The sequence below is a fragment of the Nyctibius grandis genome, chromosome 1 (genome assembly GCF_013368605.1).
Source record: "Nyctibius grandis isolate bNycGra1 chromosome 1, bNycGra1.pri, whole genome shotgun sequence".
In the NCBI taxonomy this organism is placed as follows: domain Eukaryota; kingdom Metazoa; phylum Chordata; class Aves; order Nyctibiiformes; family Nyctibiidae; genus Nyctibius; species Nyctibius grandis.
Genome location: NC_090658.1, coordinates 29,018,043 through 29,037,916, shown reverse-complemented (window position 1 = coordinate 29,037,916; position 19,874 = coordinate 29,018,043). Strand labels below are relative to the sequence as shown.

Below are 19,874 nucleotides of genomic sequence, written 5' to 3'. Positions count from 1 at the left end.
GTGGTATAATGGTTAAAGCAAAGGCATTGCCACCAGCACTCTTAGGCTCTGTTGGTGTTAAATAAATAAATGCAATCGCAAGCATTACCTCGTTTGATATACTCAAAAGGACATATGTAACTGAGATGCGACATGAAAAAAATCAGTCTTATCTACAAAAACAGTGACTATGTTTTTCAACAGCAGAAATACTGTGCTTCAAACCAAAATTGCTTCTGAGTTTGTCCTCTTAGTTCAAATTAAGGTAACTCTCTGCCTTGACATCAGAGGATGAGAAAGGTAGGAGAAACAAATATGATAGAAGAGAAGCATGAAAATGAGTTAGTTTCATCAGTAGGAAAAATATCTATAATTACACTTACCCAGGAAGGAAATCGATGCAATGGAGGGGTTGGAGGTTTGTTGCTAGCACCCTTTTTAGTTGTATCACAGGGTTCCTGGGCTTCAGAATTTTGTGCTTCAGTGCAGTCGTAGGTAAACACTCCTTCATCACAGCCAATCTCCATCTTCTCTAAAATATCAGTATCTTCTCCATCCACCAGATCAATGTCTGTTTCCTGAGGTCTCCACGGACGTATCATGCTTATGGCATTTCGATTTCTACCAAACATTCTATCAGAACTCAGCTGGGGCTGGCTTAGATGTTTCTTTGCTAATGCTGAATTTATACTAAACACATTAGGAGTCCGTAACTTTGGAGGTGGCAAATTTGAGGGAGAATCTGATAGTGTTGTGCATTGAGAACCTGCAGAAGTTGCTAGAATTGGGTGTTTGGGTGTCAGAGCAGGAGTTAAAATTGGACTTGGGGTATTTGCCTCACTGGATGAGGATGAATAATCTAGCCTCTGAGATTGAAATTTCTTATTCAGTTCATCTGAAGAACTATCTTGGTCTTTCTTTTTACTTGTGAAGTCAGAGTTGCACTTTCCACCTGGATTGTTCTGGCCTTTTCTTTGGGACCCTTGCTGCCAGGAGTACAACTTCTTGTGCTGAGTTCTCTGAACACCAAAACTCTCTTCTTCAAATAGAGAACTACTGTCATCAGATGCTGTCAAATACATTTCACTCCCCATTCTACTGTACCTTGCATTCTCTTCAGATGTGTGGCTTGAGAGAGTCGATGCACACCTGGATTTCAGACCTTTATTGTCTCCTCCATCCTCATCTGAGCTCCAGTCACTCCCGGTAGTGCAGGAGTTCTTTGACATGTCGCTGTCTATATCTTTGGATGAACAGCTTGTTCTCACATTTTTGTTCTGCTCTGATCCAGAGGAACTTTGTTGCAATGACTTCTGACATGTATTGCTCTCATGTCCAGGACCAGCAAAGGTAGTTTCCAGGATATCCTTCTCTAGAGGAGAAATACAATGAACATGAGAAAATTACTTTAGCAAACTTGACTGCTAAAGGATTTTGTCATCACATCTGCAAACAGCAAGTAGGTAATAACTTCAAAAGTGTAAACACATTTAGTTTTTTTAATATTGCAAATAATAGAACTGAAGCAAATTATTATAAATTTTTGAATGCAACTGAAGTTGCAACAATGTTTGCCAAAAAACTGTAACAGACATTACTCAAAGTTCTAGCCAAACTAAAAACGGCAATAAATGTACAGATGAGCAGAGTGGAGCCGTATTTTAAAGTAAACCAGATATGTATGAAAACAAAAACAAAAAAAAACCAAAACAAAACAAAACAAAAGGCTTAAGAGGGCATATAAATTTAGCTGCTTTATTAAGCCTAAGGAAAATTAAAGTGTAGTAAAATCTTGTCAGAAAATATTTACATTAACAAATCAGGTATTCTGAGCATTTCTACAGTGTTTATATACAGAAACTTCTTCTGGAAGCTATTATTGTATTCCCAGTGGTGAATGCTTAAGATACACAAGAGAGGCTTATGAAAAATGCTTAGGGAAAGACACTGTATTAAAAATAGCTTTGCTTATGCTCTTCAGTTTTACCTGGTTTTGCAAGAGAGAGTTATAGCCTGCAGTGTCAGTGAGGCTTACATGCTCCCCCTGAGTTAAAACAGATGCAAGAATTAGGGCTTTTCTACACAGACACTTGGGAACATTAATGTTAAATATCTGTATGAAGTTAAAGTGGATTGGATAAGCCGAAGATTTTAATTTAGACCACATTAAAGTAATGAAGTCACAAAAATTGATCTGTTTCCATCTAGGTTCTATTTCTTATTCTTTCCCTTGGAAAACATTTCTTACATCAATTTCCTCATCTATAAAAATGGAAATAATAATACATACCATGAACTTGGCATCATCTAAATATACAAAATATTAATAGGATCTATTTCATTTTCTGATTTTGTACAGACCTCAGCTCGCAATTTTTGGGTACCATGATTAACTGTGGAGAAAATGCTGAAGTCATGAATAGTACTGTGGGACTCAAACAAACAACCAGAGCAACAGTCTATTTCCTCAGCTTTTCGTTGCTTAAGGGAAGCAGCAAGCTGCAATGGACTTGCTTATGCTTATAACAGCATAACAGCACCCCAATTTGCTGACATTGCCAGACTTCAGGGCTTGTTGGGGTAATTGTATGAACTGATCAGGGAGCTTTCTCCTTCTCTGGACAGGAAACAATGGTGCAAAAAGATGCTTGAGACTCTTCTGTTTTTTCTGACCTTGATCATACTAATGAAAGATTACTGAGTTGATCTTGTTGAGTTAGGGCATAAAACTAGCACTGAGACACCAGTGATAGCATAGATAAAATATACAGAAACTAGACTCAGGTGAGACTCTACACAGGCATAAAAATGTAACAGCCCTCCCTGTTGGGGAGGGACTGGCAGCCTTAAACTCCTTACGCTACTGTGGAGCAAACCTGGGCCACAACCAGTTCTTTCCCTTGCAGCCAAAGCACCCATCAGCCACTGCACGCTGCCAAACAATGCGTTAGTGGTATTATGGAGACTCTAGTGCTCAACAGGATTTCTTCCTACTAACTGAGACTAGCATTAAAGAGGGAGAGAGTACTGCTATGTATTTTGAAAACAGTTGGTTTGGATACACTGACATAGTTGTCGATTTTATTTTTCCACCTGTGTGAGAATAAAATGGCAGTATGGGTGACTAAGTACCTAGCATGTTTTTGCCTTCAGTGTAGTCTGACTCTTTAGATGAAGACTTGCTTATTTCTTCAAACTTGGGAGATGGTTGAGGACTTCTTGCTCTATTTGAAAAGCATCCAAAAGTCAAACTGCTTAGTCGCTGACACTCTCCAGGTTTTTGTGTTGAAGTAACAGATTTCTTGCCCGTAGCTTCTGAAGAATAGCAATTCAGAAATCTTGTGTTAATGGGATACAGCAGGCTATGCAAGCTGTGCTACTGGTCTCTTTACTCTGCAGTGTAAAGTTGTTTTTTTTTTTAAGATTACTAAAATTTAGTGAAAAGATAATAAAAAATTTATTATATGAATAAAAATCTACCTGATACCTCCCAATACCAAAACAAATCTAGAGCTACATTTCTAGTTATTAAAGATTGATTTTTTACTATAGAAAGAAAAAAAAAATCTCTTTTAACAATTTCACAGCAATAAGATATAAAACATGCACTTAATACAGAATGAAAACCTAGTGAAAATACCTGATTTTATTCTGTTGTGAGTGAAATTAAACCTGTGGATATATAATATTGGAAACACTGTAGAACAATAGTATTAAAATATGTGGCAGCCTTCCTTTCAGATAAAAATATTAAGAGAATCTGTAATAGATGCTACAGCAAATATAAAGGAATAAGTTACCAGGCTTAGAGGGTATATTTGGAGGACTGCAAGAGAAGGTGAAAGCATAAAATGATTAACTGCCTTGAGGATATGAAATCCATCCTCAGGGACAGCTATTCTGCCAGAAACTGATATGAAACAATGCTGTCCATCCCTGTTTTATAAAAAGTTTTGTGGCAGATCCAGGAACAAAAGACCCTTATCCATACCTGTAAACTGTTTAAAACAGTACCACGTGATCATAATTTAGAGCCTGTTACCAGCATGGACACTGCAAATGGTAATAAATTTCTTAATATTTTTGAGCACATCAGTAAATGTGCGTTAAAAACCAGCTGACAAATTCTTAGTGTCTCAAAAAGGCTTTGAATAGATCTCTCAGAAGAGGATGACTAAAGCTGTTAAGTGCTGAGGTATATAGAATTGCTACTGATAAAAAAATAGCAAAGAAACAAAACAATCCAGTTTCCTCATTAACAGAAAGGTGCATCTTAGTTTAAAAGCTTCATCTTGTGTATGTATGTTTTGTAAATATTTGTATTTTCATATATTATGCATATTACATGTGTACACACATATGTATACACACATATACACACATTTCTAAATGTCTATGTATGTACATATATACATGAGATACATTATCAAGAAATGAGGGCTAGGTAGCTAACAAGATTTTCAGATGATAGTAAGTGGTCAGGTCAACCAAGTATGGAGAGGACTGTGGGAACCTTCAGAGAGACTTCAGAAAGTTGGTGAACAGGCAACATGGTGGCAAATAAAATTCAACTTTGATTAATGCAAAATAATGCTCTTTGGAGGGGATATTCCTCTTTCCCGTATTTACATTTTATGATTTTTAAATGAACTATATCCACTTGGAGAGGAATGTGGTGATGCTGTGGCTGAATTAAGGTTTTGGATCACTGTAGTCAAATGTAGTAATTAAAAAATCTGATCAGAATTCTGATTCCCAGCTGAGCATTTGCTAGAAAAAGCAGATGCAGACTGACATTCATCTATTCCTTAACAGTGCTAGGACTACCTATGCTTTCCTAACACCTTCATGTACAGTCACTCTGATGTCAATTCATACTAACTGAAATTTTTGTGACTTCACAGAATATTTCAATTACATGGATGCACAAATGAATAGGGAATAGAAAGAAGTATGCCATATATAGAGAAGCTTTTAAAAGATTTGTACATTTACCTTGCAGTTTAGATTGTACTGTTTTCATCTCTTTGGTTTGCTTCTGGTTGATCAAGCGAAGGTTCTGATTTTCCACCTCTAACTAAAAGCATATAAATGTAATCTCATCTCCAGTGAAACAATTTTTAAAGTCATTACATCATTTAGATTTTCTCTGAATTTCTGCCTATCTAAGGATAAAGCTAGTTCAAATGGCAAGCTCCTCTATGCTACTTCTCTTAATGCCAGCCTAGGCATTTGTTTATTCTGAACAATGAAATACCCTGCAATGATTATTTGCTCAGCTTCTATTAAAATCATTCCCCCAACCAAGCAAACCCAAGACTGCTTTAAAAAGCCTTAATAATTAAGAAAAAAGAAATCTGCATCGGCATTTTTAGTAAAAGAGAGACCTAAAATTACAAACTTTTGTGCCACCTGGCAAACCCAAGAGCAAGCAGAGGAATTAGAGAGAATGACGGTGTGGATGCCTCCTACCATCCCACAGCAAAGATTAAAAAAATAGGTACCAAAAAACTTTATACAGAGCAGAAGACCTTCTACAGGAAATAAAAACCCAACAACCCATTGCTGTAGCCCACTACCAGGAGGTAAAAGATGTTGGCTCAAACTCCTGCTCTGAATTAGGCAAAAAGAAGATTTGAATCTGAGTGTGCCATATCACACAGAGGGGAGCCAGCAATTCCACTTCCCATTGGGTGACACCGAGCCACCTCTGTGAAATGAGCTTGAGATTCTCCATGTTTCAAAAAAAGTAAATAGTTTGAGTCATACTTGATTTTGTCCAAGCTTTTTCAAGACAATTTTAGCTAAACTTAATTGCATTTTTATTAAATGTTTTCAAAAACGCCCCTTACAGACTAATAGTAAATGTTACTTGTCGTTTCCTACTTTAAAAATAATAATTTAATTGTTTTTCAACTGGAGTGAGTATAATTTCCAGTTAACCACAACAGAGTAGGATTTTACATTTTACAGGCCACTTTAAATTCTATACACACAGGAGAAAGCACAGCTGCACACCAAAACTGGCAGCAGTTACCTCACCACAGCAGAGAAACAAGGGAGATAACTGGTCTCTTTAGGGAATAGAGCCGTTGCCCCTGAAACTATTCATGACTAAGAGTACTGTGGGCACTGGAAAATAAGAAATGATCAAGTCCTTTTTTTCTGCCAGGTCTCAGCAGACTTGGTCGGCTTTCTGGGGATTATTCACACTTTAGGCATCTGCTTGAGCAAGCTCAGTTTGCCAGCTAATCTCTCTCAATTAGTGGAGATAAGTACACCTTCCAGAGAGCAGTTCTGGGCCCCTTATCCGTAAAAAGGGCCCAGATATACTAGCTGACCAAATTAGACATCAGACTTTAAAACGACATGGAGACTCTGCCCTCTGTGCTGTTGTTTTCATTCTTCCTCTTTCAAGCAAATAACTATATAGATAATGAAACCGCAAAGCATTTTTTTTTTACTATGGCACAAAGCCCTTTAACATCCAAAAAGCCTAAGGGATATCCAGTCACACCATTATATTTTCTGTATAAGTATTGTAGCAAGAATTATACCTCATGGAGCTTGACTGTCACCCATTCTTTTATTTTAGCTGCTTTTTCTTCTATGATTTTTGCTTCTTGCAGTCTTATTTGCTTCTGGAAAAAAATTGACATAAGCATATTTTTCACTGAGTATTACAGACTGCCTGAGTAGTATCTTCAGACACAAATCCTAAGATTGCTTGAAGTAATTCAGTCTCCTCTGCAATATATGGTGGTTTTAAAAAAATTATGAATAGACACTTCACAGAGGCTGCTGTTCCTCCTTCCTCTAAGAAAAATGAAAGCTCTTCAGAGGAGACAGCGAAGAGAAAGAACATCTTTCCCCTCTTAAAAGTCAGATGTTCTTTCAAAGGATGCCAGAGCATAATTTGCAAGTGAATAAACCTTACTCAAATGATATACTTCTAATGGGAACCTCTCTAATCAAACAACAGAAATAATGCTAAACTTTCCTGTCCTCTATTGATCTTAATTTTTATTTTCCTTTTGTATAATTAAGAATGGAATTGATGCTCATCTTTTGTAACACCATTATTGCTGACCTGTTCTTCAAGTTGTTGCTCCAATTTTTGTATTATGTCATTTTTATCTTGTATCAGGATCTCCAGATCTTGACATCTCTTATACAACCTGGTTTCTGATTCGCTCGTTTGAACATTAGCTGCTTTTAATTTTTCTTCCATGACCTGCACCTATTTGGAAGGTCAAACGTAAGACTTTAAGAAACCTAATACTCCACGTTAAAGGCAGTAATTTAATCACAAAATGGACTGTTAGAATTGCCCCCACACTTAAGGTTCATGATAACCCTGCAAAGTTCTGAAGCCTATTTGAGAAGAAATTCCACAGTTTTTTATGTCTCCCTATGCATCTCATACCAATAGGACTGGCAAAACACTGACAGACCTTATACAGAGTTTGTTAGTATTAGAAAGAGGCTCCTAGGTTTGCAACACACAAGCTGGTAGAAACGCCAATGCGGGAAGAATGCAATTTATGTATAGAGAGCTGTTGTTAGGCTTAATAAACAATGTTTTAATAAATAAACGATTGCACAGTGTAAAAAACCACAACAAATTATCAGAAGCATTCTTAAAAATGCCTAAAAAGGACTTGGCTTATAGTCAGGAACATTTTCTAACTCCAAATTAGTAGGTGAACATTTTTATTCTTACAATTTTCAGTTTCTGTCTGTGTCACAGTAAGATATGAAAGATTTTCAGGGAATACCAGAGACATGTTCATAAAATGTCTGCAGGAGCTATATCTGCCCTTTGGAATGAAAAGGCAACTTTGGTTAAATATTTAGCCACAATCTCATTCTTTAGATGACGTAACTTCTATAAGAACAACAACCAACATAGAATAATTCTATTTAGAGACTGTATTGAATAGCCTCATTTTATTTTCTTACAGATTTTCTAAAATAGCTCACTGTTTCCTCTCCCTTTTGTTTCCATGTGTATCATATATGAAAGACTCATGATGCATCAACGAAGCAGCTCATTACGTGTATCTATTTTTGACTCGTGATGTTACCTTTGACTTCATTAAATTGAACTGATAGTGAGCAGAGAAGGGTGTTAGAACATCTCTGGTAAGACAAATCAATAGATGTAAAAAGAAACTGTTCTCCCTTTTGAGCAATACTTAAGAAAAACAGCAATTTTCTGAATTTCCCTTCATTACAGTAACACGCACATTGCTAGTGGAGACATTTTTCCATTTATATATATACCTGCTGAAAAGCTCTCTCTGCTTGACGATCAGCATCTATAACTTGTTTCTCAAGCTGCTGCATCTGTAGATACATAAAAACATACAATAAAATGCCCATGCCTTCTGCCTGTTGCCAGAAATACCACAGTGAAACATATTTTCATGGTCTGTTTTGAAAAAGGAAAAGACAGGTTGTGGGCAGGAGCATAAAAATAAATAAAAGGATAAACAGTGTGTCAGACTGGGAAGATAATTCATCATTATGACTGTATTAAAACATTGTTAAGATTCTTCTACAGAAAAAACATTAACACAGCTTTTCTTCATAGTACAATTTTGTGGCTGCTATATGACATACTGCTTTTTTCCTTGCTACCAAGAGTAGAAATTCTTTTGACAATAGCCCTGAAACTTTCCTCATGCAGGTTAATAATCTTAGAAAGAGTTAAGCTCCTTCATGTCCTTCCAAAACTGGCAGGAGTAAAGGGTACTTGGCACATTATACAATTTGGCCGCTAATTCTTCCGAAGTTGACAAATTTAGGTTTTGGGAGGAACTGTGCTACGAGGCCTCTCCCAGACTCCACCACCCTCTGTGTGAAAGAAGGAGGTATGTGGCAGGAAAGACATGGTGGATTCAGGTGCTACACAGAAAAAAAAATGTGAAAAGCCAAAGCAGAAATAGATAAAGACAGAGACCAGCACAACACGAGGAGTGAGTGCAGGTCCCTTTTGAGAGGTGAGAGACCCTGATCCGTTACATTATAATGATGCCTAATAAATCACAGGCTCAACCTTTGCCTTGGGCCTCGGAAAACCCCTGCATTTTACATGATTTATGTTGAAGGCTTTTCCAACAATGTGGAACAGAGGAGGCCAGAAAGAAACTTTTTAAAAAATATTTTGTTGCATTTTAGTAAGAGCTCTCTAGTCTGATTTTGGTGAACAATACAATTATGACTTCTTTAAAAAGTAAACTGAGGTGTGAAACCCTACTAGAAAATATCTAAGGAAATTAATATATTATTTCATATCTTAAGGACTTACTGGTTCTCAGGAAATACCTAGCTAAGACCTCTGTTCATCTGAAGAGGATGAAACATCAAATACTTAACATTGGAATACTCAATATCCAGCTTCAAAGTTGTTCACAGAAAAGCATTATGATACAAATAATGCAAATGAAAATCATTTATTCCTTCTCCAGTTTTTGTGCTTGGTTTTAAAATAATCAGTTTCATTCTGTCCTGTTTGTACTCGATTTCTGGTGTCTTTCAATTTCTTTTTCTGTCTCTTTTTTTTCTCTCCCCAGTTATGTTGTCAATCACATGAAACAGTTTTGTGTACTTTTAGCACCTCATCCAGACAAGGACACCAAGTCATCATTTTCTATCAATCAAAAACTGAAAATGGAGAAAATGAGTTTTCACTAACATAAAGAAAAGCTGTGACTGACCTTCTATGACTTTCTCATATGATATAAAAACCTAAAGTCCACATCACAATACCACAATACACTGTTGATACAAGAGCGACAAACATTTCACAATACGCATGGTTGTGGTTGGGTCCCCAGTGAGCTGTTTTGCAAGAACAGTTCTAAGGAAATGACCATCCCAGTCATTCATGCACTCAGTCCGGACAGACGGACAAGGAGGAGATGAACCTTCATTGTTCCTCTCTGGTCACATGTATTTAATTTTATATTTGTACAACTTCATGTTGTGATTTTAACTTTGAGATTAATTCTAATGCTACTTTCCATCTGGCTTTTTGGTTTTATGTTCAAATGAAGTTTGGTTTAAAAGACTCACTTTAATATAGTTTTTAAGACATTTCTTGTTTAGTGAGTTGGGGATTCAGAAATCAAGGTTATTTCTGAATGTATGGTCAGCTGACATTCCACTGTAGTAAAAGCACTATGATAAACCAAGTAAAAGGGCAGCTATTATATCAATAATGAACACTGTTAATACTCTATGATATTTTGACAAGAAAACTCTTTCAGATGTTTATAATGTGAAGTTCACTGTTGAGTAGCAAGTTGTTCATCAATTTTCACAGTCAATCAATTTGTAAATGCACATGATTGCCATGGCAGTAATTGACAATTTATTTATGCCCCATAAATAAAGTTCAGTTCAGCTGTAAGGTTGTATCAGAAACCTGGCAGGTTTAGTAAATGGAAATAAAACCTGAAAATGCTGCTTGCCAGGTCCACACAGCTGCCAGTGCAGCTCAACTAGCTCTGGCTCGGCTTACACCTGAAAAAAACTAGTCTCTCTAGCAGTATCTAATGATCACTGAACCACTGTACAAGCATTAAGCAGTAGTGCTGCTCTTGTACACAATTTAAGTTCTGGATAATACAGTGCACCACAGACATAAGTTCCTTCCATGTTTCTGCACTGAAACTGTACAGTGTATAATAATATGTTCATAGAATCACAGAATCACAGAATGGTTTGGGTTGGAAGGGACCTTAAAGATCATCTAGTTCCAACCCCCCTGCCATGGGCAGGGACACCTTCCACTAGACCAGGTTGCTCAACCTGGCCTTGAACACTGCCAGGGAGGGGGCACCCACAACTTCTCTAGGCAACCTGTGCCAATGTCTCACCACCCTCACAGTAAAGAATTTCTTCCTAATATCTAATGTAAATCTACCCTCTTTCAGTTTTAAACCGTTCCCCCTCGTCCTGTCACTACTTGCCCTTCTAAAAAGTCCCTCTCCAGCTTCCCTGTAGGCCCCCTTCAGTTACTGGAAGGCTGCTAGAAGGTCTCCCCAGAGCCTTCATGTAGACTACTGAGACAAAGAATATTATTTGAATAACGCTGTTGCTAAGATGAGTGTAAAACTAGGAGCCAAAGGAGCTGAGAGTATAATTACCAAGAAAAATAGCATTCGGAGATTAAAAATGGAAGTACAAGGTTTATTTTTGCTTCTGTAAGAGTTAGCTATTTCAAGAAGGTATGCTAAGCAGCTTTGGGTGATCTCACAATATGGATAAGTCAGTCAGCTTCCTGGCAACAAGTAAATGTGAGATTTGGAAAATTTCTAAAGGGACTTCAATTTATTTTAGGAGGCTCCTGTTAAAAAAAAAAACCAAACTGTATTATTCAACAAGAATGGAATACCATGGTTACCAAACATGAGCACTTCAATTACAGTTAAATTGGCCAGTATTTCAAGAATTTGATGCTATATAACAATTACTAAATAAGTCCTGATTTTCTGTTTATTTAGAGTTGATATAGGTTTGTTTTGCAGTGTCTATTGTTAACGATAGCAAAACTTTAAAAATATATTTTTTTTTCTATTTGCATAAATAATCTCTAACCAATCCACAAAATGGTTTTGCCTGAAAAATGAGATTTACATCTATACTCTGACTGCTTTGCTACTCTATAGGTCTGTGAAGTTAAAGAGAAAAAATGATCGCTTTAGGATACTCTGAAGGTTATCATCAAACTTGTTGGGCAAAAGATTGGTACTAGTTCCAAGGTAAAGATTTCTCTTCACAAAGAAAACCTAACGTTAAATCTTCTTCTTAAGTTTCTTCTTTAGAGGTTTTATAACAATGATCACTGCATTACTGAGAGAGAGAGAGGAGAGAGAGAAGGTGAAAATATGTGACTGGACTAATAGCTAATTGTTGAAATCAAAAGTCATACTTTGAACTCCTCAAGAATAAAATGCAGCGGTAAATCCTCTTTACCCAGTGACCATGAAGACAATTTCAGACCATGGATAGATAACTTAAGATCCTCGAATTATAAACAAAAAAAAAGATGAATGATACCTGAACTTAACCTCACGATGAAAGTGGCAGCTAACTGTAGCCATATCCACATTTGGAGGCAAAGGTCAGGGTGTTTACAGATGCGGAATTAAGAACTCTCACCTATGGCTGCAACTTGAATATTAGTGACCAACTCTGACTTTATACAGAAAGTGATTTGAAAAACAGAAAAGCCTTTTGAATCAGACCTCTGTCCCACCAGCTTCCTTCTTTATGCATCTATGCCAATCACTAGTATCACTGGAATTATATAGTATGTATCAGCTGTTAGGCTAGACATTTCTTGAATGAACTACAGTCTGTGAAGTATCAACAGACATAAAGCTGGCTTCCCAGGAGCAACGTGGAGGGCCAGCATGTCACTGATAACATTTGGCACGTGAAGTATATTTAAGCTTAATTTTCTATCATGTCCTGAGTGAGGTAACTTGAAATAATGTCCCAGTTCAACAAACCTCTTGTAAGGAATATTCTTGACATGCACATCTATGATTGATTCAGGCTCTTTCCAAAATTCATTAAGGATTCAGAGGTTTCCTGTCATAATCTATGCTGGTTTTGGTTTTACAGTCTTAAATATAAAGAATAAATGTTTGAGGCCCATGAACAAAAAATACATGCATACTGACTAAAGAACAATATCAACATAGGTACAGAAGAACAGACTGTTACTTTAACCTGCACTTTCTCCTTCTCTTTTTGAGTGTAAAAATCCTCTTATAATTTTCAGAAAATGTGTTTGTGCACGCTGCATCAATTATCTGCATTATGGAAAATAATATCTATTGTTAGAAACAGATTTGTTTTTAAACTTAGTATGGAAATAACCACTCCACATCTGACACTCATCAAATTGAGCTATTTTTGTTCAAACAATGAACAGAGAAATACCACATGTGAATAAATACTGAATGCTTTGAAGAAACATGGCAGCAATAAAAACAAAGAGGTGTACTGCCTTGGAGGTCTGGACATTGAAGCACAACACACCGGGATTTTTTTACAATACAAAAGCAAAGCATATAGCGATTCTTTTTCAAGTTTACCTGCAAGTTTCTTGACTGTATTCAGAAATGTTCAACATATATTTTTGTGCAAGTAAAGAAATTTTCGTTTTAATAAAACATGTATTGCATGAAATCATATTTGTTTTTCCACCAAAGGGTATAAACTCAAAAGTCATCACTCATAAATTTCAAAAAAAATAGTCCATTTGTATGCATATGTGTGTATATACTTTCATGTATATACATATATATACTGTGCATTGTTCCTGTAATGTGTGTTAAATTACAACACTAAATTGATAATTTTCCTGATATTTGAAATAATTATTTAATAATTTTAAAGGAAATTTTTATTTTAAAAATAAAAATTGTTGGAATTCTTTCCTTTTTGAGCTCTGAAAATGTATTTTATTTATAGGAACAAAAACCTAATTTTTTATCCAGGTCAATTTTCAACATAGTAACTTGTCCCATTCACATTTAAAATTTACATTACAACACACAAACAACACAGTTGTATCACGTACACTTTCTGGAAATCTTTTTGAAATAAATACAGGAAAAAATACAACCATTAATGAACAAAAAGAAAAGCATCACTTCTCTGTAAGCCTTTCTAAGAATGCTGATAATACGTCAGAGTTTTGAAAAATGAAAAAGGAGTTAAACCCTAATGTTTCTGAAGCAGAAATACAGCCTATTGATTAAGTGCAGAACTTCCAGTTACTTGAGAACAGTATGTTTAGAGTCTGCTTTTTTCCTTGCATTTCAATTTTTCAGTTCTTCCTCATCTGAAAAAAAGGCCCAAACCATCTGTGGTTGAAAAACAGTGTTCCACATAAAAAGACATGCACTAAATCTCTCCATTTTTAGATTTAGTGAACTATTAGTCGTCGCACCACATAGGACTTTCCAAAACTGAAGAAACATGGGGATATGGCTGCTTCTATAAATAAACAAATAGGAGAAGCAAGTGAGGGATAAACACACCTACAACTGTGTTTCAAAGGTGTAAGCAGATATAAACAGGTGATGAATAAGCATAGGTTGGAAGTCAGAAGACCCTAATTTTCCACACGGACTGAAAAAGATTTTGGAACTGCCTTCTAATAGAAGCTGTAAATGCAAAAGACCTGACTTTTTATGTGGTGCTTGATAAGTTTATAAATGGTTTGAAGAATATGCCTACCAGCTACTCCAGAGCACTGAACGTGACCAAGATTTCCCGTTTTTGTTCTATATTCTTATGTTTAAACTCAAATATTTCAAGAAATCTCTGCACGTCCTTAAGAAAAGAGCCAGTACTGCTTAAAAGCAAGTCATCTGTTTGTCAGTGGCTTTGATGACTACCAGTTTTCATGTTTTAAAATAAGCTATGCCCAATCTATACATGTATAACGCCTTGCATACATTTGTTAATTAAAAGCAAGGGTAAAACTGTTTTAGAAGGATGACTTACTTTTTACAAAAAGGTCTCTCTTCTGGTGGTTTAGTTTAGGAAAACACAGGAATATTCCTCCTACTTCTCTAACTCATTTATTAAAAAGCTGACTGAGTATGTTCCATCCCTATTTTCAAACTTTATTCCTTCTGTCTTGACACTGATTTCTGTTCTACGTATTATGTATCTTCCATAAGGACGGTGCTAAATCTTTTATCAACTACAACAAACTTTAAAATATGACCTGACCAATTATGCCACATAAACAAAACACCTAAAGAGAGATGTAATATCAAGATATTAATACTTCACAGGAAAAATAAACAGGAAGATAATTTGTAAAGAAGGCATTAGCATGTGCCTTGGGTAGGATACACCTTGTTCTTTACTGGATGTTTTTTATCCCAAAGGCAACACAATGATTAGAAAGACCTATCTTTTATAGAACAGCTTTGCATTTTAACTGATTAATAGAAATCCATCTTGTCTCATAAATTTAGCAAGTGATACTTCAGACCTACCTATATTTATAAAATTAAATATGCCTTCAGTAAAAAATGAAATTGGATACTTCGGCACAAAAGCTTTTCCTTAGAACAAAATGAAACGTATAGTATGGATTTAGTAATCAAAACGAAGAACTGCTTTCTGAACCCAATCTTCTTTTCAACATAGATCACCCCAAAAGGGCTAATGCTAAAGGCTAAGTCTTAATGGGGCTCAAATGTTCCTTAGGCTACTCACAGATCAAGCATGGTGAATTTTCTTTCCTGTTTTACCTGTTCGTAGTATACGGAATTTTACTGGTTTTTATTATTTCCTATATGAAAAAAAATCTTTAGATGAAAGAATTAGTTATCATCTGGCTTAAATCTCAAAAGCTACAGCCTTATTTTTCCTTCAGATCCCACCTGAATGCCCACCTAGGTTATGACTACTGCAAAACTCAGCTTAGCGCTCACAACCTGGCAGCTCGCAAGCTGCCAGTTTTCAGGGTATTCCCGTTTTTTCCTTCTCCCGTCGTCTCCATTTTAATACCAATTAAAAGGTAAAAGGCTAAAATTCTTCTCATGAACAAAGCAGTGTCAACTATTCCTCTAGAAATCTGCCATTTAACCAACACCTCCTCTTAATTTTATCTCCTTCTCTGTTCAGACTGTTCACCACAGGGATTATCTCTTTTCTCTGCCTAAATCGTGGTCAGAAATATGGAGTGTAAAAGCAATTTGGGTCTTTGACGCAAACTTTATATATTTATGTATGTATACACACACACACACATATATACACATATATACACTCCTCCTGCTTCTTCTGAAGATGGCTAGTAGCTTTACAGTCTTGATGTGCAGAATCACAATCCTGTCCACTTCTAACTACAGCAACTTCTGGCACTACTCTCCTAGTTAGGCAAAAGGCACTTCTTAATTGCAAGTCTCTCTTAACTCTCCTTTTTAGCCCTTCAGCTCATCCATATGAACTATGTTTAGCACAAAAGCTTTGCCTTGGAACAAAACGAAACCTACAAAAATTATCAGTCTCCATCTGCTCAGTTTCCGGAATGGTCAGGCTCAAAATTTTTATCAGTCTCCATGACATGAGACCAGCTTTACCACTGAGTTGTATTTTACTTTTTTCAAGTTCTGTTCAATATTTAAATATGATTTTAAGAATAATTATTTAGCTCAAAAGGTTTTCCTAGTGCTTGTTAGATGTGTGAAAAGTACATACGAAAAAGCAATCTTTCACACTTCAGCTGAGTTCATTATAATAAAATTGATTTCTTCTGGAAACTATATAAATTAAAAATATGGAACAGAAAAGCCCAGGGAGTGAACTCTTCCAGAATTAGTAGTCTAGGACAGCTGCCAGTAAATATGCAGACTTTAAAACGTTAAATTCAGCAGTGGGATTTGGGGAGGCAGTGTAGTGAAGGTCAAACGAGCAGCATGTAATGTTGGCTGGATAATTGTGCTGTTCCCAATGTCAATCATAGGACTTTCCTAACCCTAGTAAAATACTAGGAATGTTCACTCTTTCTGGCTGTTTTCCAACTCACATCTTGTCTTGATAGTTAAGTTGCAGAGACACAATCAAATACAAATTATGTAGACCACCACTCTAGCAGAGACAGACATTATTATAACATTAAAAATCTTGAAAGAAATGAAGATACTGTTTAGCAAGATGGAAGAAGGTACCAAAGCACTTTGGCAGGCAAGGAAAAAGAAGTCTCACATAGTGCTTAAAATGAATAGAGAAATGTATCAACAACTGATTGTTCATCTGTACTGAAAGGCAGCTGCCTGCTTTGTTTTGTTTTGATCATCGTGCTGTGGAAATTCTGCTACTTCTGTCTCGCTGAATTGTGAGTTCTGATTAGAGCCACAACATGAACATCTGAAATAGAAGGCTGTTTTTCCATGCCACTGCCTGAGAGGTGATGGCTTAAGAACCAAAGGTACCACTGACAGCCAAAGTTTAAAAAAATGAAAACTTGACTGATATGGAATTTATTCACGAAATTGAAGTGTATAGGGCACCTAGGAAACAAGATGGTACAGGAGCAAGAGATTCCAGAAATATATGTAAGGCAGAATAATGAAGTTTGAAGACATGACAACAGATATTTAAAGCCTGGAAATACTCTCTGAGGGAATGAAAATTAAATGCATAATTTCTAAGTGCAAAAAGAGTTCCCTCTATGAAAAAAGGAGAAAAAAACATCTTGTAGCTCCTACAGGTGAAATGCTGAACAAATATTAGATCAGGTAAGGATCTGCACAGGTGCTTGCCCACTATCACAGCTTCCACAACTTCCATCAACTTACTCATCTCAGGTGGGCTGGAATAGTACAGATGCCCTCATTTACACACCACCAGTGGGAAGATATTCATCCTCCTGCCTCACAGCAAGGGCTCTGCTCTTTCATGCCATTACCCAGCCTGGCCTCTACAAGAGCAGCTAATTTATTGCTTCCTGAGTTCTCTTTTTTTTTTTTTTTTTTTTTTTCCCCATCTTCACCCTCCTTAGAAAGAATGTAGGTTTAAGACGTACAAAAACAGTGAAAAAAAAACCAAACAACCCACTGTTATGAAAAGGCACGGCATAAACTTTTAGACAAGGGATAAAAATGGAGTTACAGGAAAAAAGGTATAGGTATTAAAAAGGCGTAAACAAATCTAAGACTCTAACCATATAAACTTTTAACTTTTATTCTCTTTAACTCTCCTCGCTTTCTCCTGTTTGTATCTTCTTAATTGCATCTGAATTATTTTCCATGACAAGAAGTTTTTTAAGAGCAACTGAAATACTGAAAAATAACCTTCATTTTAATCATTTTGGCACTACGGTATTTTGCTCCTTTTTACTTTACCCTTCACAACCTTTTGAATGCAAATGGAAACACTCATTGTGCTTTTTTACAATTTTTATATTGACAATCACTGCACAAGTCAAATGCGTTATGGACTTTTCCTCTGAAACCATTAATCTTGAAATTGTCATGCCACAGATAACAAAACACACTCCATCTGCTTCGTTTTGAAATGTCAAATGACATAGCATAAATACACCTGCGAAATGAATAAAAATACAGTGGGGCATGGATTTAGCTGGTGGTTTGTAAGACAAAGTCAGGAATGTGTTATGCTTTGCAATATACTGGAAATAGGATTTGGCCTAAAAATCAGTTATCATTCAATTTTCATAACCTGTACAGAAAGTATAAATATAATTGCATTTGTCATGTACACACTCAGTTGCCAGCTGAGCATGTGTACAGAGAATATCTGAATGGAAGGTTAAAAACAAACAAATCAGTAAGTATATGAAAATAATCCGCTCTCTTAATAATTTATATTTGTCGAAAATCATTCAAAGCATAAAATAATGACCCTTAGCACTGAAGGAAACAAACTTGGAGACACTTATGTGAATGTTGAGTATTACTGGGCAGACCACAATGCAACATTTGGGATAGTGCCATATTCAGTCCTTAAGGGGTCTGATGAAAAAGAAATTCAGTGAAGGCTGCCCAAGCGGAAATTTAACACAGCTATGTAGTTCTTCTACTAAAATGATTTTTTAGTGATTGATAGGAAAAACATTAACTTAATACCTGATGTTGCACATGTATTTTAGGTGAAAAATGTGCTTACTATGAAAAGAACTTTTCCTATGACATGAAATGCTATCTAGGAGCTGAACTTGCAGTAGAATACTGTAATCTTTTAGTCAGTAAAGGTTTTTTTAGTAAACTCTTCATATGCATAAGACTCAAGCTGCATTAAAATAAATGCTTCTACTTAAAACTCAGTTCCACAGCCATCCTAAATTTGGCGTACTAGGGATAGTTTCTACATCATTCCTTAAATTCCTGTAAAGACCTCTCCCACTTGCAGCAGCAGCTTCTGCTTAAAACTCCAACAAGGTCTCTTTCTTTGCATGTTAGATTTATAAATATAGACTCTCTACTTGGCAAAATGAAAGCAAATAAAAACCCCAAACAAATAAACAACAGTGAATGGATCAGTTTCCTGAAAATATTGTATATTCCTTTGCTCCCCTCTCTTCTTCTCCCCAAGTTCACTACAAAATTGAAGTTCTGGTAGCCATACTGCCAAAATGCACTTATAATGCAAATTTCCCGAACTCTCAACCACTGAGGTTCCAGGATAAGCATTTGCTGGACTTAAAAAACCCACTAAATAGTTGTTTTTTTTAAATTAGAACACATCTATTAGAAGAATACACTGAGGACTTCACAGGTTGATTGTTCATTTATTTGCAGGGACACTATTAAATAAAACAACTTTGCAAAGGTATTAGATTTCCAGTGTATAAGAAAAGTATCTCAGTTAATCCACTGCCTAAATATATTTACAGAAGCATATAGGTCACTGACACAAATATTGAAAAAAGGATAGATTCAAGCAAACCCTTATTAAAATCTGGTTTTGGACTAAGTTATAGAAATATAAGAGGAAAAACCCAACAGCAGTTTCTGACAAGTCATACGCACAGTGTAATAGGATGTAAACTCCTTTTCCTGATCCACCGTCTTGAGGAGACACCTCTCAAATACATGCAGAGGAGGAAGACTGGAGAATTACCACCAATTCATTTCTCTTACCTTCCTGTGGAGACCACCTGTTTTGTCACAGTATCTCTCTCTGTTTTCTACAACAATTACACAGTTTAATACCCATGAGGGTTTTATGTCTGTCATGCCATAGTACTGTGATTTCTGTTGTTATTTTGAAGTAGAACGCTGTCTGATGCTATTGTTCAATGTTTTAGTACACATTTCATAGCACAGAGATGATTGTAAACAAAACCACAAATAAAGCCTGTGCTAATCAAAGGAAGAGTGAGA

At 36.1% G+C, this 19,874-nt stretch overlaps 1 protein-coding gene across 1 annotated transcript in view; it reads right to left on the bottom strand.

Moving 5' to 3' along the window:
• PLEKHH2 (pleckstrin homology, MyTH4 and FERM domain containing H2) overlaps nucleotides 1–19,874 on the bottom strand; it is a 62,293-nt gene that overhangs the window by 28,507 nt on the left and 13,912 nt on the right. The window contains exons 4-9 of the mRNA XM_068396714.1: nucleotides 8,266–8,328; nucleotides 7,070–7,219; nucleotides 6,537–6,620; nucleotides 4,975–5,056; nucleotides 3,112–3,294; nucleotides 363–1,351 (exon numbers count right to left, since the gene is read on the bottom strand). Of these exons, the coding sequence (XP_068252815.1) occupies nucleotides 363–1,351; nucleotides 3,112–3,294; nucleotides 4,975–5,056; nucleotides 6,537–6,620; nucleotides 7,070–7,219; nucleotides 8,266–8,328 (1,551 nt within the window). The remainder of the gene's footprint in view (nucleotides 1–362; nucleotides 1,352–3,111; nucleotides 3,295–4,974; nucleotides 5,057–6,536; nucleotides 6,621–7,069; nucleotides 7,220–8,265; nucleotides 8,329–19,874) is intronic.